Raw genomic sequence first — 20,739 nt, forward strand, 5'->3', positions numbered from 1 at the left:
AAAATTCCTTTAGACATTGTTGACCCTGGGCACCCTGCTGTGGACTAGAACACCAGAATGGCTTCCTCACCTCTGAGTGTCACTCTGTACCCGTTACCAATCCCTGCCCAGGCCCCCTCCTGTCTCCAGCTTCTAGTAACACCTGTTGAAAGTTCTGCTTCTAGAAGACAGTGTTTTTTGGATTCCATTTGCCTAATGTCATGCAGTGTGGGTCTCTAACAGGCTCATTTCATTTCACCTGATTATCTTCCAGGTTTCTTCACGTGGCTGCAGCTCAATGATTTCCCGAAGTTTTACAGTTGAAGTGCGTTCCATCGTGTATATATCCGGTTCCTTTATCTCTTCATCTGTGGATGGACAGTTAGGTTGATTCCATACCTTGGCTATTGTGACTAGTGCTTCAGGACACATGGGAAGGCAGATACCTCTTCAATGCAGGGGTTTTGTTTCCTCTAAATGTGTACCCAGTGGTGGGGTTGCTACCTGGAGTGGTAGTTGTACTTTGACCTTTTACTTTTTTAAGGAACCTCCAACAGTTTTGCATAGCGTGTATACTAATTTACATTCCCACAAAGAGCGTACAAGCGTTTTCCTTCCTGCAAGTCTGCACCAGCCATCGCCTTCAACAATTTTGATTTTTGTCTTTCTTAATATTCATTTTAACTGGCCTTATATGGTACCTGAGTATGGTTTTCATTCACTTTTTTGTGAGGATCAGTGATACTGAGAAACTGTTACCTGTGAGTCCATTTCCTGTCTTCTTTACACACACGTCTATTCAGATCCTCTTAGCTTGGGTATTTGTTGTTGTTGTTTTTGTTGTTTTCCACTTAGTAGAATCAGTTTAGTGTAGGTGTTAGATAACAATCTCTTTCAGAGGTAGGACTTTCCTTAATTCTCTCCCAGTCTTTAGGATGCATTTTGTTAGTTTGTTTCGTTGTTTCCTTCCCCCTGTAGAAGTTCTAAAGTGTCACTAGTGTCATTGTTTATATTTGCATATGTTAGCAGTAATCTTTGTATCCAAACCTCCACACCACAAAACACACACACACAGATACACACACATATATATAGCCAAGCCATTGCATTGTCTATGCGTGTAGTTCCTCTAATTTTCCCTTTAGTGTTATGGTTATTTTTCACCTTTTGCAGCCTGTGTGCGTAGATACATTTTTCCTAAAATATACATACAACCTATGTTCTCTTATAGGACCTTTGCAGTTTCAAGATTGAGTTTAGGTCTTTAATTTATTTTGTGTTGATTTTGTATATCATGCAATGTAAAGGTCTTCTTTCAGTGTTTTACATGTGCATATTCAGTTTTCTCAAAATCACTTCTTGAACCAGACTGTTTCCCATTGTGTCTTTTTGGTGTTTTGAAAAATATGTTCCCTACATATCATGTTGGGTTGAGTGTTTGACTGCCTCATTCTGTCCATTGGGTCCTCGTTCTGTGTTTGTGACAGTCGTAGATTGTTTGGATAACGAGAGATTGTGTTTTATCATTTATTATATTCTTTGCTTCTAATCTTGACTTTTTCCTTCAATGCTGTTTACTCTTACTATTATAGATTAAAGGGTACACGTGCAGGTTAGTTACATCTGTTGATTGCATGACACTGAGGCTTGGGGTCCCAACAACCTTATAACCCAGGCAGTGAGTGGAGGACCCACAGGCTGGGTCTTCAGCAGATTCTCCCTCTCCCTTTTTTTTCTTTTTTTTTTTTTTTTTCCCGGTCTGGTAGTCATTCCCAGTGTCTGTTGTTCCCTTCATGTTCAGGTGTATTCATGGTTTAGCTCCCACTTATAAGTGAGAACACGCAGCATTTGGTTTTCTGTTCAGGACTTAGTTCACTTATCATAATGGCCTGCAGCTCCATCCACATTGCTGCCAAGAACATGACTTTCTTTTATGCCTGCATAGTGTTCCATGGTGTATAAGTAACACGTTTTCTTTATCTCATCCACTGTTTTATTTTTTATTTATTTATTTTTTAATTTTTTGAGACAGCCTCCCACTCTTGTCGTCCAGGCTGGAGTACAGTGGCATAATCACAGCTCACTGCAGCCTCGACCACCCTGCTCAGGTGGTCCTCCCACCTCAGCCTCCTGATTAGGTAGGACTACAGGTGCCTGCCACTGCATCCGGCTAATTTTTGTATTTTTTATAGAAATGGGGTTTTACCATATTGCCCAGGCTGGTCTCAAACTCCTGGACTCAAGGGATTCATGAGCCACTGTCCCCAGCCTCATGGAGTATCACTTCTGTAGCACACTATTAACCACACAAGTCACAGACCTGGCCCAGATTCAGGAGGAGGGGAAATAGACTCTCCCTCTTAGTGACATCTCAGTGGGACCCATAGCAAAATATCTTTAGCCATATTTAATTTACCACAGGTACTACTTTCCAGGGCAGAGTATACACCTTAAATCAATGATTGTTATGTAACACTGCGGTGTCTTCACTTGGTGTAAGGGATGGAAAATAGAGATGGCGCCACCTTCCTCATAACTCTCTGTGACTCACTTGAAATTTATGCTCTGGTCCCTGCAATTTCAAGTTCTGTATGTTGAGAAGTCCTGACTTCCAGAAGGAAATTACTTCCATCAGTGGGCAGGAGTCTCACTGAACTTCCAGTTACGCCTGCTGCTTGATCACTTTTAGTGCAGGAAACCATCCAGAAGAGAAAAAAGTCACAACCTACAGGGAAAATTGACTCTGATTATCAGCGGGAGGTCGGCCTGCTGCCACGTAATCTAGCGTAGGGAAGAATCTCTTTGGTGCTCATTATCCCAGTGCTTTTCTCAAATGAAACAAACTTCATGTAAAAAGCAAGTTGATCTGTGCAGTGGAAGGGATTAACTTTAGTGAATACTATGGTGCTTTGCCAAGATCCTTTCTTAGAAATAATCTACTCAGGGCCAGGTGTGGTGGCTCACACCTGCAATCCCAGCACTTTGGGAGGCCAAAGTGGGTGGATCAGGAGGGCAGGAGTTCGAGACCAGCCAGCCTGGTCAACATGGTGAAACCCCGTCTCTACTAAAAATACAAAAATTAGCCAGGAGTGGTGGTGCATGCCTGTAATCCTAGCTACTGGGGAGGCTGAGGCAGGAGAATCACTTGAACCCAGGAGGCAGAAGTTGCAGTGAGCCGAGATTGCGCAACAGTACTCCAGCCTGGGTGACAGAGCAAGACTCCGTCTCAAAAAAAAAAAAAAATGAAATGATTTACCCATAACCTGGCTGTTGGTGCTAGCACCAACATTCTGTCTAGCTGCACCCCATTCTGTCATCATCGTTCACCATGTTGGTGAAGGAAGAATGCCCCACCCTAAATAGCACAAGGTAGTTGAACACATGAAACTTAGCGCTGGACAGATGTGATCGACAGCAGTTTATGAGTTACATATACTCACGGCCTGGGGAAGAGGACACCACACACCAGGCAGGGCCACACGAGGGGTGCACTCAGGAATAGAGTGAAGCAGAGGGGCGTGGAGGCAGGCTTTGTAGGAACAAGGGGGTATGGTGGTCTCTGGTGCCTGTGGGAGGATGTGGTTGGCTTGTTTAATGGGCTGGCAGGAGATGGAGACACGTGAGGTTGAGGATTGATGGGGGACACCGGTTCAGCCAACAGGGGAACAAGCCAGGCAGGGAGCAGGGGAACTCACGCGGCTCCTTTGGGGCCTAGAAGCCTCAAAGATGTCGAAGCACACTGGACAATTTTTCTTCTTCACATTTGAGTCTACGTATGTGGGTGTTTCCCGTATTCACATTCACTCTAATTAAAGGAAGATTTGCCATTCCAATAAATGCACTCCACAGGTCAGTTCTGGGGAGGAGACCCCTAAAATGAAATGAGCATTGTATTGTCTCTTCAGGGCACTGTAGTCAAATTAAAAAGCCACAAAACCAAAAGGAATTTCTCTACCATGTCACTTTATAACCAGGAAGGAGCTTTGGGGTCATGACCATTTAGAAGGAAGGCTGGGTGCGGTGACTCATGCTTGTAATCTCAGCATTTTGGGAGGCCGAGGCAGGTGGGTCACGAGGTCAGGAGACGGAGACCATCCTGGCGAACATGGTGAAACCCCATCCCTACTAAAAATACAAAAAAAAAATTAGCCTGGCGTGGTGGCGGGCACCTGTAGTCCCACAGATGGCACCACTGCACTGCAGCCTGGGCGACACAGCGAGACTCCATCTCAAAAAAAAAAAAAAAAAGAAGGAAGATGAAGATACATGCGGTAGAAATAGTATAAAATAATTCATTAAAATTGCCTTTACATATTCATTTATCAAATGCAAAATTATGTTTTAGATTGGGCTTGGCGAGTTGTTTTTTGTCTTTGTTTTTTTAGTAAAGAGCTAGAGAGTGAATATTTTAGGCTTTCAGTGCCATACGGTCCCTGATTACTCAGTTTCGCTGCCGTTGTGCAAAAGCCCCCGTGTACAATAGTAAACAAATGGGCATGGTTGTGCTTTAAGACTTTACAAGAGCTGATGGCAGGCTGGACTGGGCCCACTGGTGTAGTTTATCAACCCATTATAAAGTATCTGTCCTCAAAAACATATTTCTTAGGTTTGTATGTTGCCTTATTTTTTAACCTTTCCTTGAAATGATCAGCTTGTGAGGTATCCAGGCAATATTCTCTCATTTCACAGACAAGAAGCCTGAGGTACAGTAACTTTCCTGGGAATCACGGTGATGGCAAGCCAAAATCAGATTTCCCTACTCCTCTCACACACCCCGTGGCTCAACCCAGCTGATTCACTGGACTCCAGTCACCAACACCACGTTTCTGTCACATGAGTCAATTTTAAATTACAGAGAAAAAACAGCAAAGAAAGTTAGACAACTACTTTGTAGCAAACTGGATTGTGTTCATTGTCAGGTTTACCTTTTCTATGTATTTGTTTATGTCTGTGAATTCTGTTTCAGTGGAAAGGACCTACATTAAGCTTTGACCTGGTGTCTTGGTAATTGACCTAATGAGATTTGGATTTGACTGGGAGATTAGATGCTCCAGTAAACACGATGAACAAATAAGGGTAACTGCCGGACGCGGTGGCTCTCGCCTGTAATCCCAGCACTTTGGGAGGCCGAGGCGGGCAGATCACAAGGTCAGGAGATCAAGACCATCCTGGCTAACACGGTGAAACCCCATCTCTACTAAAAATACAAAAAATTAGCTGGGCACGGTGGCATGTGCCTGTAGTCCCAGCTACTTGGGAGGCTGAGGCAGAAGAATGGCATGAACCTGGGAGGTGGAGGTTGCAGTGAGCGGAGATCATGCCACTGCACTCCAGCCTGGGTGACAGAACAAGACTCTGTCTCAAAAAAAAAAAAAAAAAAAAAAAATAAGGATAACTTTTTCTCTTCCTGAAATTTTTAAAAACTATTTCCTCACTCAATTTTTCTTTCTGTTCTCATGTTTCATTCGCCATATGAAAGGCTGTGGCCCCGTGTTCCGAGGAGCCCCTTGTCTGAAGCAGCTGCTGCTCCCGAACAGGCAGATCTCGTCACAGGAGCCTTGTTTCTAGAGCGCAGCCTTGTCACTGCTGTGAAGGAAAATGTTTAATGCTCAAACCAGGGGCTACTTAGGCTTTCCCAGACTTGGCCTTTCTGAGATACTGTAATTAAATTGAAGAGGTAGTTATTCTGGGATTAAACTAGGAAGTCGCATCTTCTTATCTGTATCTGACTTCGTTGGGTCCTGCTGTTATTAATCTACATTAATACGGTCTTCTGGCTAAAACATAGTTTCCCTGGATGCTGAACGTGGAGCCTTACAGTTTTGGGAATGGCTCAGCAGAATTCTTCTTTGGAAATTGGTGAAGACAGGCGAAGTATAGATCTAGGAAGGTGGAGGGTTCCCGCAAAAAAAAAAAAAAAAAAAAAAAAAAAAAAAAAAGTGCCCTCACAGAGAACTATGCACTTAGTGTCATTACATACAATGAGCAGCACACGCAGGCCCCTGCTTTTCCTTCATGAAGGACGGGTGGGGAGGATCTCTGGAGGCGGTGCTTGCTCATCCACCGGCCAGCAGCCTCTCCGCTGTCCTCTCCGCCTCCCTTATCATCCACACTCACCTTTGTGGTGCAGGACACGCTGCCTTTATTCTTTGACCTCATTTCATTCTGAATTTTTAAAGCTTGCTGTAACTGGTTTTACCCCTTCAATTTGAAAAGTTTGTTTTATAAATTGAAATAATTGTTGCCACATTTTTCTTCAATGTTTAAAATGGTTATCAGCCACTTTATTTGTAGACAGTGCATAGAGAGAAATGCTGGGGATAAGGATGTTTGTTTTTAACCTTATGTTTGTCTGATCTCTGGGTTCCAGGGGGTGTGGAAAAGGAAAGTGGTATAAATTTAATGACACAGTTACAGAAGACTTAGACCTAAATGATGAGCCCTGGAGTGCAAATGCTTTGGTGAAGCACATTTTTAATTTAGTTTTCTATAAAATTGAAAATTGGATTCTTTACATTAAAAATAGAATAGACTTTTTGTGGTACTGCTGCTCTGGCTATAGAACCACAAGAAGGTTGGGGAGGGGAGGCATGCTGTCAGGATGAAATGAATATCAAAGAGAAACTAATAAAGAAATCTAACCTTAAAAGTTTCAGAAGTAGTTGTCCACTAAAATTTTCAAATTTCCTTTTCACTTACATAGGAGCATAATTAGAGAACATATTTTTAACACTTACACTTTTACCATATTCGTGAGTCAGCGTGGCAAAGCAGTCTCTACCTCCAAACCCCCACTCCCAGGACAAAAAATGTATGAGGGAAACTACATCAAAAAACCCAATCACAGTTAGCTGTTTGAAAACCATTTGGCAGAGATCTTAGCATTTCTGAAACCTAATTTTGAGATATTCTAGGGGCATTTCCAAATTTCCACCTGCACTAGATTCACTATATTCAAGTTCTAGATCATGCCACTGTAGTCATGCATTCGATGGTGGTAAATTTTAAGGGTTTAATAGAGGATCATTGCCGGAATTTACCTAGATTTGGCCAGTCTGCAGAAATGGCCAAACAAAGCCAGGGATGATCTCACCCTGTGCCACAGAACAGACTTTTAAATGTTACTTGCCATTTGCTTAAATTTGCCTTCCATAGGATATTTACCCTCTTTTCCTTACTCTATTACCAAACAGCTCTTACTTCCTACCCTTCCTCCCCAACATAACCCTCCAAATGAGGGATCCATTTTAGTGCCAGAACTGAGGTCCCCTGACTTCCACTCTAAGCAATACCCTAAAAAGACCCTCATTTTACCTACACTTTGCATTCAGCACATTTAGTGAGTAGTTATTTGGGGGATTCTTGGGCCCTTTGTTTTAGATTGTCAAGAAAAGAAAATCTTTATTTAGACTTCTTTTTTTTTTTTTTTTTGAGACGGAGTCTCGCTGTGTCGCCCAGGCTGGAGTGCAGTGGCCGGATCTCAGCTCACTGCAAGCTCCGCCTCCCAGGTTTACGCCATTCTCCTGCCTCAGCCTCCCGAGTAGCTGGGACTACAGGCGCCCGCCACCTCGCCCGGCTAGTTTTTTGTATTTTTTTAGTAGAGACGGGGTTTCACCGTGTTAGCCAGGATGGTCTCGATCTCCTGACCTCGTGATCCGCCCGTCTCGGCCTCCCAAAGTGCTGGGATTACAGGCTTGAGCCACCGCGCCCGGCTATTTAGACTTCTTAATGCTATGCTGTAAAGCAAACACGCACACTTGTGTACGCCAAAAATACCCAGTGTCTGCGTGTTCTTCCACCAGAGGGGGGTCTGATGAGAACTCCCTGGGATCACCAAAGAGGACTCGTGTCAGCTCTGTCCAGCAGGAAGTTGAGGACCTCTCTCTGTAAGTTTTTCCTTTGTGAACCCAAAATATCTGAGACAGGTCACAATAAATTTGGAAAGTTTACTTTGTCAAGGTTATGGACGTGACACACCCTCAGGAGGTTTTGAGGATATGTTCCTAAGGTGGTTGGCTACAGCTTGCTTTTATACATTTTAGGGAGATGTGAGCCATCAACCAGTATGTATAAGATGTCCATTGATTTTGTCCAGAAAGGCAGGACAACTCAAAGCATGGGAGGGGGCTTCCAGGTCATAAGTAGATAAGACAAATGGTTGCATTCTTTTGAGTCTCTGATTAGCCTTTTTCTGCATACACAATTTATATGTGAGAGGAGGGGAGAGGAATCTTCACTTATGCCTTAGTCTGGCACAGTGAAGTGCTACAGCAGAAGCAGCAACAAAATGTGCATTTGTCTCAGGTGAGCAGAGAGATGACATTGTGTTCTGTCCATCTGGGAGTCCCGAGATTTATCTCTTTTCACACCATATAACTTGTTGTGTGATGTAGTAGGTGATCGTGTGATCTTTGAGAATACAGTATTTGGGATCTGAAGATAATTAGCTAAGCTAGGGAGAAATTCTTAAAATAATCCTAAAGGGATAATAAATAAATCCCTTTTCTTATTATTTCCTGGTCATTATTTCCTTGGCAATAACTTCCTTTGCGTTTAGAAACACGCACATAAGTTATTTCCTTTTAGAATTGAGATTTTTAAAAATTTACGCTTGAGATTCTTTGAAAAATGTTGGCAGCATTTATTGAATTACACTTCATGTCCGAAACATGAACTATGTCAACACTCTCAGAATGTTGTTACTTCTTCAAGGTTTTGTTGTCAGTGAATTTGCCTTTAATATATTAAATCAGGAAAGTATGTAATTTATTTTTCATGTGAAAAATGTGATTAAATATGGTTTATTAAGTTTGAAAACTTGGTTCAATACTTTATTGTTATAAGACTTTGAATGTGTTTAAAATGAGTTTATTTCACTGTTACTTAATGGTTGTAATGGTGGAAACGATACCTCACAGTAACATGCAGGAAGAATTCATTTTCCTGTTTACTATGTCATAGTACTCAGTTGTAAATCCCATGTGCCAATGAAGTAAAACTTTGTGTTAAAATTTGTCTTGCAATTTTTTATTTTGTATGATGTCACTCAGTTCTCCAAACTAATTGGAAGATACTGACTTTTAAAAATTATATAATAATTATAAATTAATAATTAAAATGTACATGGAAATTCAAAAAAGGCAAGGTTAGCCAACACTCTCCTAAGACATTCTTCCCTACCAGGTGTTAGAACTCATCGCGAAAGTTACGGTAATTAAGATAGTGCGGGTTAAACGCTCAGGGCCCACATTTCCAGGACTCCTCCCTGGAGACTTTGCTGCCAGACCACACTGTTTGTCACAATGCTGCTGCTCTTGCAGATGCAGATGATGTTCCTGGGCTCTGAGCCCCACATCGTGGATGGATGACTCAGCCCAGCCTGGAAATAAGAACCTAAAAGACGTTGAAGTCAGAGATGAGGGTTGGGTCCCGGCTCACTTTGACCACAGCCTACCTCCCTTGAGTCAGAGCTCAAAGTTTGGGGCTAACATACCAGAGCTACGTTTCCGTGATGTGTTTTCTTTTTTTTTTTTTTTTTTTGAGATGGAGTCTCGCTCTGTCGCCCAGGCTGGAGTGCAGTGGCGCGATCTCGGCTCACTGCAAGCTCCGCCTCCCGGGTTCATGCCATTCTCCTGCCTCAGCCTTCTGAGTAGATGGGACTACAGGCGCCCGCCACCTCGCCCGGCTAGTTTTTTGTATTTTTTAGTAGAGACCGGGTTTCACCATGTTAGCTAGGATGGTCTCGATCTCCTGACCTCGTGATCCGCCCGTCTCAGCCTCCCAAAGTGCTGGGATTACAGGCTTGAGCCACCGCGCCCGGCGATGTGTTTTCTTATATCTTTTATTTCTCTGCTACAATTTCTACCTATTCACTGCAAACTTACTTTACAGGAAAACCTTGCAGTGAATCTATCAAACAAATTGGGAAGATTTATCATCTTCACCACATTGAGTGTTTGGAAACACAAACTGGGAATACAGTATCTATTTATTTATTTAACACTTTTTTATCTTTTGTTGTAGTTTTCAGGTTACAAAACTTTCTGTTTTTCTCAATTTGTCCTTAAGCCTTTCCTGTTGGTGCTATTATAAATGGTGTTGCTTTTATTTTGTAATATTTGATGGTTCATTGCTAGTATACATAACACAAGTCATTTCTACAGATTGGTATTGTGTCATAAAACCCAAACGAGGCCGGGCACGGTGGTTCACGCCTGTAATCCCAGCACTTTGGGAGGCTGAGGCAGGCGGATCCTGAACTCCGGAGCTGGAGACCAGCCTGGCCAACATAGCGGAACCCAGTCTCTACTAAAAGTACAAAAATTAGCCAGGCGTGCAGGTGGGCGCCTGTAATCCCAGCTACTCAAGAGGCTGAGGCAGGAGAATAGCTTGAACCCAGGAGGTAGAGGTTTTGGGGAGCCGAGATCACGCCACTGCACTCTAGCCTGGGTGGCAAGAGTGAGACTCTGTCTCAAAAAACAAAACAAACGGCCGGGCACGGTGGCTCACGCTTGTAATCCCAGCACTTTGGGAGGCTGAGGCGGGCAGATCACAAGGTCAGGGGATCGAGACCATCCTGGCTAACACGGTGAAACCCCGTCTCTACTAAAAATACAAAAAAAAAACTAGCCGGGCGCGGTGGCGGGCGCCTGTAGTCCCAGCTACTCGGGAGGCTGAGGCAGGAGAATGGCGTGAACCCGGGAGGCGGAGCTTGCAGTGAGCCGAGATAGTGCCACTGCACTCCAGCCAGGGGGACAGAGCAAGACTCCATCTCAAAAAAACAAAACAAAACAAAAACAAAACAACAAACAAGCAAAAAAAATAAAATAAAATACGAAATTGAAGCTCCCACCGGCATTGTGAGTCACTTCTGGACTTTGAATGGGGCATGGCTGGGATCAACCTCTTTTGATTGCTCTAACATCTCTACTGAGAAGTTGTCATCTCTGAGCAAGGGATTTCTGCCTGCAAAAACATGAATAAGGTGAGAAAGAAAAAGCCATGGATCATCCTACAAGTTGAACTGAAGAAGAGAATGTGACATTGTCAGATCTACTCTTTTGGGGAATATCAGGTACTCACAATAGAAGTCATCCCTGGGCTAGGCTTGTCAGAGCCTCTAGCAGGGGTGACTACAAAAGATCCAGAGAGAAGAGGGGAGGCTTCTGTCTCTTCCCCTTGAGTCTAGAGCACTGTGTAAGCATAGTGACGTCATGCCTTATCTTACAATAATAGCCTCCTCTTCAGGCTGCAGCTGTGTCCTCCCAGGCTAAGCAAAGGCTCCTGCTCACCAGTCTGTGGAAGGTACCAGCAGCTGATTCTTACCTGGTCTCTCCCAGGGGGCCAACTCTGGGTCTCACACCTCAGACCAAAGTCAGATCTCAATCGATTCTCAGGGCGGGGCAGAGATCAGTAGTCGGCAAAACAAATTTGTGTGAACAACTCTTCCTTTACAGGACAATGGAGAAGATAAAAGAAGCCAGGACCACCAGCCCTCTGCGTCCTCAGGAGGCAGTGTTTACCATGGCCTGGACCCCTCTCCCCATCGCGCTCCACTCTCACTGCACAGGTGAGTACAGGCTTCAGGTGTCCAGGGTTACCTCCTTAGCTCGTGTTAGCTCCTGTGGTTCTGACCATTAAGACTCATAATCTTGGTCTCTGCCCCAGCACCCACGAGTGTCTGTGTCTGCAGGTTCCCTCTCCCAGCCTGTGCTGACTCAGCAGGCCTCCTTCTCTGCATCCCTGGAAGCATATACCAGACTCTCCCACACCCTGAGTAGTGACCTCAGTGTTGGTGACTATGTGATAACGTTGATACCTGAACAGGCCAGGAGATACCTCGTGAGCTTTAAGTCAGACTCAAAGAAGCAACCAGGGCTCCAGGATCCCCAGCTGCTTCTCTGGATCTAAGATGCCTCCCCTCTTCTCTCTGGACCTTTTGTAGTCACCCCTGCTAGAGGTTCTGACAAGTCTAGCCCTGGGGGAACTTGTACTGTGAGCACCTGATATTCCCCAGAAGAGTAGATCTGACAGTGAGTCCCCAGCAGCAAATACAGGCTCTACTGCCCCAGCCCTGGGGAGTTTTGGGGGTGGCACAGCTGTGGGTGCCCCCTGCACAGACCCTGAGACAGACCCACAGTGGGTCTGTCTGCTCACTGGCCACACTGCAGTCTCTCAGTAGGAATCATGTGAGTGGAGTCACCTGAGAGGCTGGTCGCTGTCAGTCCACAGCATCCATGGCCACACCTCTGCTCTGTCCCAGGGTAACTGATTTTTTTTTTTTTTAAGACAAGGTCTCCCTCTGTCACCCCAGCTGGAGTGCCGTGGTATGATCTCAGCTCACTGCAACCTCCACCTCCCAGGTTCAAGTGATTCTCATGCTTCAGCTTCCCAAGTAGCTGGGATTACAGGTGTACATCACCTCGTCCGGCTAATTTTTGTATTTTTAGTAGAAACGAGGTCTCACCATGTTGACCAGGCTGGTCCCAAACTTCTGGCCTCAAGTGATCCACCTGGCTCAGCCTCCCAAAGTGCTGGGATGACAGGCATAAGCCACTGCGCCCAGCCCCAAAGTAACTAATATTAATAAACAGCCTTTCCGCGGAGGACTTCTACATTTGACACATGGGAAATATGATGACCGTCCAATGTAAGGAGGCTGCAGGCAGTGGGGAATGCAGAAGGCTCTTGAGAGCAAAGGCCTGGGCAGCTCCTTCCGCAGGGGCCAGGGAAGGAGGCAACTGTAACTGTAACTGGGTGTGTGAGTGGAGAGTGGGGTCCTGCTGGGGGACAAAGAAAACATATCATAGTCCAAGGAGAGAAAGGGAATTTGGAATGACAATCAGGCACTTTAAATGGCTTGGTGAGGGATGGCAGAATATACCACTAAGAGTGGACTTGAGCACATGAAGTCGGAGTGGAAAGTTGGGTAAGATCATTTGCATCCTGACTGCAGATGTCCTTATGTGTCAGGGTGAGGGATTGGGTTGGTTCCTTACCTGGGGTTGATAGAGATTATGAAAAGGAGGCTGGATGGAAAGAACTGACTCTTTAGAAGGACATCCCTGGTCTTGGGTTCAACAAAGAGCCAGAAGGCAGCAGAGCAGGCCAGGGGGACTGGAGGCTGGTCTCAGAGATATGGAGGAGGAAGGGAGCGAGAGACGCTCGAGGCGAAGAACCCACGGGGTGACTGTGGCCCTGGTCAGAAGGCGAGGGAGGGATAGGGATGAGGCTGAAAGTTGTAGTTCGGTTGACCAGGTAGATTTTCTCATCACTGTCATGCAGGAATGGTGTGGGGGAGAGAGAAAAAGGGAAAGGAGAGGAAATGTGGCCAGTCACTAATGTGATAGAGAGAAGGTCTGGGCTGGTTCTGCCTTCTTAGGGAATCACAATTCTCTAAGGTGGTGACCCCAGCCACCTAATGGGATCCCACAATGGCAGGGTCCTTGGAACCCGAGAATTCATTCAGTTACACATTCATTCATTTGTTCGTTCAACTCTAATTGCCAAGTGTCTATCAGGCACATCAATGGGTTGAGTAGATCCTGCCCACTGAGAATCTGCAGATTAGTATGGGAGGGAGCTTTACTAAATAAATTTAGAACTGTGCAGTAGATGCTAAATATAGTTAGGAAAACATGCTGTTTGCACAGTGGAGGAAGTTAATAACTGCATGAAGAGGTCAGGGAAGTCTTGCCCAAGGAGTAAGATTTGAAACAGTTGTGGAACCCCGAGTCAGTGCAGGCAGCTGGAGGCCACCACAAAGGGACAGGAAGTCCTGGCAGTAAACAGCCTGGGCAAAGGTTTAGAAGCAATCAAGAGACTCGATTTTGGTCAATTGCAGTTGGCTTAACACGGCAGAAATAGGGAGAGAGGGTGCACAAGAAATGGGACTTGGGACCAAGCCTGAGCCAGGCTTCAAAGGCTGTGTCATGGGAAGGAGGCTGAATTGCATCCCCTCAACCCAAGTGGTCTCTTCACAAGCCATATGTAGCTCTTGACCCCTTGGCTGGTCCAAATTATCCAAGATGTGGGTATAAAATACATACCAGATTTTCGAAAGTGGATACAAAAGAAAAACAAGTTTCAACTATCTAGTAACTAATTTTTATATTGATTATAGGTTGAATTGGTAATATTGGTGATATATTGTGTTCAATAAAATATAACATTAAAAATCATTTCACCTATTTGTTTTTACCCTTTAAAAATTATGTAGCCACTGGAAAATTGGAAATTACAGATGTGGCTTGCATGTGTTCCTTAGAGTGTGGGAGACAATAAAGGGTTAGAGAGGAGGAATGCAGGCAAGGTCGGATCTAGGAGCAAAAAGATGAGGAGTGGTGGGTACAGGCTGCATGCAGCAGGACGATGGATGGGAAGGAGACCAAATAATGGTCAAGGCGAGAAATGACTCAGACTAAAGGAAAGGATTTGACAAGAGGGAAGGCCAGGCAGGTGACTGATGGGGAAATCATGATACTATTATTTTGTTGAACAGTCGTGATGGATAAAAACTTTTTGTTTGTTTGTTTGTTTGTTTGTTTTTGAGAGAGAGTCTCACTCTGTCGCCCAGGCTGGAGTGCTGTGGTGCAATTTCAGTTCACTACAACCTCCGCCTCCCAGGTTCAAGCAATTCTTCTGTGTTAGCCTCCCAAGTAGCTGGGATTAGAGGCACCCACCACCACGCCCAGGTAATTTTTGTATTTTTAGTAGAGACAGGGTTTCACCATGTTGCCCGGGATGGTCTCAAACTCCTGTCCTTAGGTGATCTGCCCGCCTCGGCCTCCCAAAGTGCTAGGATTACAGGAGTGAGCCACCACGCCCAGTTGGATAAAAATTTTTTATATAAGTTAATCAGTTCTATGATTATCCCCTTTACATACAACATTGGAAATGTTGGCTTAGATTTTAAGTGACTCCTCCAGAGCTAAGACTCACGCTCAGTCTGGCCTCAAGCCTGAGTTCCAGGTCTCATTTTTCATTGAGCTAATGGGGCGGGGGCATGAGGATGATACTGGAGTCCAACTCAGCTCCTGGCTTTCTAGATTTCTTGTCATAGCATGGAATCCCAGAATCATGAAGGATGAAAGCTAGAGAGGGATGGGTTACAAGCAGAAGACAGAGTTCCTCTGGAACCATCTAGCTGGCCTTTAAAACTGTGGGCCATGGCCAGGTGCAGTGACTCACACGTGTAGTTCAGCCACTCAGCAGGCTGAGACAGGAGGATTGCTGGAGCCCAGGAGTTCAAGGCTGTAGAGCATCATGATTGAACCTGTGAACAGCCATAGCAGTCCAGCCTGGGCAGCATAGCAAGATCCTATCTCTAAAATAAAATAATAAACAAATAAATAATAATGTTTTAAAATGTGGGCCTGGCCCAGGGGTAAAAGCCTGATGCACGAAGAACCCAATGCATAGAGCATAGCATAAGCTGAGATCACTGTTTCTTTGTTGTTTCTTTTCTTTTCTTTTCTTTTCTTTTCTTGTTTTTTTTTTTTGGAGATGGAATCTCGCTCTGTCACCCAGGCTGGAGTGCAGTGGCGCGATCTCGGCTCACAGCAGCCTCTGCCTCCTGGGTTCAAGCGATTCTCCTGCCTCAACCTCCCAAGTAGCTGGGATTACAGGCATGCACCACCACACCCAGCTAATTTTTGTATTTTTAGTAGAGATGAGATTTCACCATGTGGGTCAAGCTGGTCTCGAACTCCTGACCTCAGGTGATCCACCCGCCTTGGCCTCCCAGAGTGCAGGAGACCCCTGGTTAACAAGAGAGGGACTCGTGACCACACATGGAAGGCTGATATTGGCTGATACTGGCCTGTGCCTACCTCTCTGGGGAGATGCCTCAGGATCTTCTTAGCTGTGGTGAAAGGATGTGCTCAGCCAAGCTGGGGTTACAAGGGAGATGGTTTGCCGGCACTTCTCTGAGTGTGAGGCATGTCTACAGGTTGTGTGGACACCCAACGTAGGAGTCCCTCTCTGCAAGGCATACTCAGACCCACCACCCACGGGCTTAGGGGGCCCTGCTGTGGGCCAGGGCTGCTGGGAGCTCCCCACTGCTGCTTCACCCAGCCAGTCCAACACAGTCTCAGTGAGACCACGTCCTTCATGCCTCTAGGTATCTCCAGGGGTCCAGAGGCTCCTGCCTGGGGTCACAGGCAGGATAATTTGAGGGGGGACTCTGATTATCCCACCAAGTGTGGGTTGCTTAAAACCTGGAGGCAGGAACTGGGGTGCTCCTGAGCAAGGCTCAGCAAACTACGGCCTGAGTGCCATACCCAGCCCAGTGCAGCCCCATCTGTTTCTGTAAATACAGCTTAATAAGAACACGGCCATGCCTCTTTGTTCACATATTATCTATGGCTGCTTTCTTGCTACAAGGACAGAATTGAGCAGTTGTGACAGAGATCACGTAGCCTGCAAAGCCAAAAATATTTACCATCTGGCTCTTTATAGAAAATGGGCTGGGTGCAGTGGCTCACACCTCTAATCCCAGCACTTTGGGAGGCCCAAGCAGGGGGATCACTTGAGCTCAGGAGTTTGAGATCAGCTTGAGCAACATAGTGAGACATTCTTCTCTCCAAAAATAAAACTAAATAAATAGCTAAGCCTGGTGATGCACACCTGTAGTCTCAGCTGCTCAGGAGGCTGAGACAGGAGAGTCACTTGAGCCTGGGAGTTCGAAGCTGCAGTGAGCTGTGATTGCACCACTGCACTCCAGCCTGGACCACAGAGCAAGACTTTGTCTCTAAAAAAAGAAAGAAAAGAACATGTTTGCCGACACCTGCCACTCTCTTGTGCAAATAAGTCAATGCATTTACTTGCTCATCTAGACCAGTGGTTCCCAATCAGTGTGAGTTTACCACCTGGGGACATTTGGCAATGTCTGGAGACATTTTTGTTTGTCACAACTGGGAAGGGGCATCTGGTGGGTAGAGGCCACAGATGCCACTCACCATTCGACAATCCACAGGACAGCCCCAGAGCCAAGAACTGACCAGCCCAAAACATCAATAGGACCAAGGTGGAGAACCTGCTCTAGGCCTATCACCTGGCTCCTGTTCTCCCCGGAGGCCCAGGCCAGGTGCTTTCTAAGCTTGTTTACTCTGTAACCCCTGGGCAGAATCAGATGACACCAGAGGGTCCTGTCCTTGGCAGAGATGACCCTCTAGGGTGTTTTAATCAACCCCTTGCTTCCCATGGCCCACAAAAGTAGGGACTCAGGTGAGCGCTCACCACAATGCCTCGGCTGAGCAGATTGTGATCTGCCAGTCTCCCGGGGCCCTGGGCCTTTGCCTGAGGCTGGTACTACAAGATCGCACAACAGTCAGACCAAACTCAGCAAAAAGTCACAAGCAGCTTTAATTCCCTAATGCAGTCTCCAGTGGGGATTTACAGCAACACTGCAGGACCAGGAGATGCTGAGTGGCTCAGCCTCCTCAGCGCTTCAGGCCATGGCTCCACCCTCTTCCACGGCAGCCTCTCCAAGGGGATGCATGCCCCTTCTGTCTTCAGTTCAAGGGACAGGTGTCCCGGCTGCAGTGGGTTCCATTTCTTCCTCCCACTCCCTCTCCCTCTCCTTCTTCTCGAAGCTGCGGGCCCCCATAGCACAGTAATACATAGCCTCGTCCTCAGGCTGTAGCTCAGCGATGTTCAAATACCCCTTGTTCCCGGCCACATCTTTGGATCCAGAGAAGCGAGGGGGTACCTGGGGGCCCTGGCTCTTGTCTGACTGTGAGAAGTATCTCAGCAGGAACCTCGGAGGGTGGCCCGGCCTCTGCTGGTACCAGTAGACGCTGTACACACTGATGTCATGGTCGTTCCTCAGGGTGCAGGTGAGGCGGATTGTGGTTCCAAGGGCTGAGGACATGGCCGGCGGCTGATGCAGCACCGGCTGAGGACCACAACCTGGTGACACAGAAGCATGCGGGCCATGGGGGCAGGACTGGGTGAAGGAAGGGGCAGGGGTCTTTGGGCTCTGGGGGTTCCCTCACCTGTGCAGTAGACAAGCAGCATGAGCAGGACAGGAGCCCAGGACATGGTGCAGACCCGCAGAGCTCTGACTCCTGTGGCCACGGTGCCTGGGGTCCCCAAGGGCTGGCGCAGTATCCTCCTCCCTGCTCTGAGAGGTGGGGCCGTGGCACACCTTGTTCTGGCCACTACCATCCTAGACTTTCTTCGGTTACCGGAACAGCGTGGGGGCAGCATTTGTGGCTCTGATCTTGCCATGTGGAAGCATTCAGAGAGGATGCACCTGCTGGAGACTCTGGGGCCAGTACCCTGGAGGCCTTTGGGTTAAGGTCCCTCAAGGGGTGTGACCTCAACTTCCCCCTGAAGAAGCTGAGCCCCAGAGAAATAAACTTTCTGTCCATACTTAAATGCTTGGTGAGCCAGAAAAGGAGGACACATCCTCGCGGGGTGAAAACACCTGCTTTGTACAGCAGAACATACTGGGGGCCCAGAGCAGGTTGGGATGCACTGCCCCTTCCACACTCCAGCACTGCGTTCAGCCCATGCTCCTCTCCCTCCCAGAACCAAGCAAAGTGACTCAGGCTAGGGAAAGAAGCACCAGGGCCCTGGTGTCTTCCCCACCCCAGTTCGGGCTCACCGAGCAGGTGCAGTTTGGCGCTGTGATGGATTGAATTGCATCCCCCAAATCCATAGGTTGAAGCCCTAACCCCCAGTGTGCCTGTATTTGGAGATGGGGCCTTTAAGGAGCTAATGAAGGTTAAATGAGGTCACAGAAGTGGGGTCCTGGTCAGTACAATTGGTGTCCTTATAAAAAGGGGAAATTTGGGAGCCGGATGCAGTGTCTCACACCTGTAATCCCAGCACTTTGGGAGGCCAAGGTGGGAGGATCACTTGAGCTCAGGAGTTTGAGTCCAACCTGAGCAACATGGCAAAACACCATTTCTACAAAAAAAAATAAATAAATAAAAATTAGCTGGGCATGGTGGCCAGGCACCTGCAGTCCCAACTACTTGGGAGGCTGAGGTGGGAGGATCACTTGAGCCTGGGAGGTTGAGGCTACAGCAAGCCAAGATCTCATCACTGCCCTCCAGCCTGGCCAACAGAGGGAGACACTGCCTCGAAAAAATAAATGAGAATAAAAATAATAAATTAATTAAACGTATGTTTGCATACTACCTGCAAGATTTAAAAAAAAAAAAAATTAAGGGGAAATTTGGACTTAAAGTCTCTGATCCCACATGCTCATCCTCCCACACAAAGCTGAAGTGTCCCCTCCCTGGAACCTGTGCAGGCCTGTGATCAGGGCTGAAGTGGCCCTGGGTGCGCGAGGTGGCATTGAGCAGCTGGATGTGCACTGGGACTGTTTACTCGCAAACACTTGATAGAGCAACCACCCCTGAGGCTCAGATGAGCCCCCTGCTTGGTGTCAAGCTGCCTCACATCCACTCTCTGCCTGGTGAGGTGCAGACTGCACCAGTTTCAGCCAGCTGGGCCGACTCTGGGAGCCCCACCCTTCTTCCCACTGCCCCTCTGGCCAACAGCTCCACTGCCCAGGTAAGGGCTGGGGAGGGCCTCTGCAGACACAGGATGTCTTGACCACTCTGTCCAGTCACGGCTGCAACTACATCTATGATTTGTTGCCCCTCCCTCCTCTGTACAGGCTGGTGTGCAGTGGGGAACTAACAGGTGAATGCTGATTTCTGGAGAGGAGAAAGGAAGCTTTGTTCACTCATTCATTCATTTCTTCCCTCATCCAGTAGCTCCTGCACGTGTCATGCATGTATTTGTGAAAGAGAAATACGCCTCCCAGACCCGTCCCAGAGCACCAGTCCTTGGGAATCAGGGCAGGAGAAGGTCATACCTGTGCACCAGCACTACTGCAGCCCCTGAACCAGCCCTACCACTGACACTGTCAGAGCTTTTTGATCCTTTTAAGATCGAAGATAGGTGTTTCTACTTTGTACTTACAGTTATATTTAGAGAGAAAATAAACCTAGCCCTCAACAGTAGAGACACTCTGGTCCCAACTTTGTTTCACAGACTTCACTGCCCCAGGACCCTGGCACCACTCACAGGGAAGGATTGTATCCAGTGGTGACTGTGTGTGCTGCGGAATGGTTGGACCTTCCAGACCCTGCTGGAGATGGTCTCAGACCCCTGGAGCATATAGAGTTAGAGGTAAGTCACGCACTCTGAACTCTGCCTTCTCCTGGCCCTGGACGGCTGTTCCCGCCTCTGTCCCCTCAGCCTTGTCCTCAGTGCACCGACACCTGGGCTCAAGGATCATCTGCAGGGCACAGCAGTTTGGTGGGGTTGAAGAACACCGTGTACTCGGTCCTCTCCGGCTACACTCAACTATTTATAGATAATTCTAGACCAAGAGAAGGTTGGTGAACTCTGTGACAGACCTCAAGGTCTACAAGGGTCTCAGGGGAGACAGGAGGCATTCAGTGCTCCTGCCTGGTTGGTAGACTTTTGTTTTTGTTCTTGTTTTTAGAGACAAGGTTTCACTCTGTTGCCCAGGCTGGAGTGCAGTGGTGCAATCACAGCTCACTGCAGCCTCGAACTCCTGGACTCAAACAAGTCTCCTGTCCCAGCCTCCCAAGTAGCTGGGACTACAGGCATGTGCCACCACGCCCAGCTAATTCTTTCTTTATTTTTTGTGGAGGCAGGGTCTTGCCATGTTGCCAAGACTGGTCTCGAAATTCCTCGTTCAAGGGATCCTCCTGTCTCAGCTTCCTAAAATGCTGGGATTACAGGTGTGAGCTACTCACCGCACGCCCGGCC

At 46.9% G+C, this 20,739-nt stretch overlaps 1 protein-coding gene and 1 long non-coding RNA gene across 2 annotated transcripts; both read right to left on the reverse strand.

Annotated features, from left to right (window-relative positions):
- Positions 1–3,601: 3,601 nt before the first annotated feature.
- On the reverse strand, positions 3,602–11,326 carry LOC116270764. Its single transcript, XR_004178953.1, has 3 exons — positions 11,062–11,326; positions 10,832–10,944; positions 3,602–4,104 (listed from the first exon to the last, which is right to left on the reverse strand). It is a non-coding gene; the product is annotated as an uncharacterized LOC116270764 (long non-coding RNA).
- A 5,998-nt stretch (positions 11,327–17,324) lies between these two features.
- LOC101015156 (immunoglobulin iota chain) lies at positions 17,325–18,222 on the reverse strand. Its single transcript, XM_003905278.5, has 2 exons — positions 17,976–18,222; positions 17,325–17,889 (listed from the first exon to the last, which is right to left on the reverse strand). The coding sequence occupies exons 1-2, from the start codon at positions 18,208–18,210 to the stop codon at positions 17,498–17,500; spliced, it is 627 nt and encodes a 208-aa protein (XP_003905327.2). The 5' UTR covers positions 18,211–18,222; the 3' UTR covers positions 17,325–17,497.
- Between the last annotated feature and the right edge of the window lie 2,517 nt (positions 18,223–20,739).

The sequence above is a fragment of the Papio anubis genome, chromosome 16, assembly GCF_008728515.1.
Source record: "Papio anubis isolate 15944 chromosome 16, Panubis1.0, whole genome shotgun sequence".
Lineage (NCBI taxonomy): Eukaryota > Metazoa > Chordata > Mammalia > Primates > Cercopithecidae > Papio > Papio anubis.

Excerpts from the sequence above, each read along its gene's own strand:
- LOC101015156 (XM_003905278.5), bottom strand. The coding sequence starts at position 18,210 with ATGGCAAGATCAGAGCCACAAATGCTGCCCCCACGCTGTTCCGGTAAC. Across the intron at positions 17,890-17,975 it reads GCTGCTTGTCTACTGCACAG|GTTGTGGTCCTCAGCCGGTG; the intron begins GTGAGGGAACCC and ends CTGTGTCACCAG.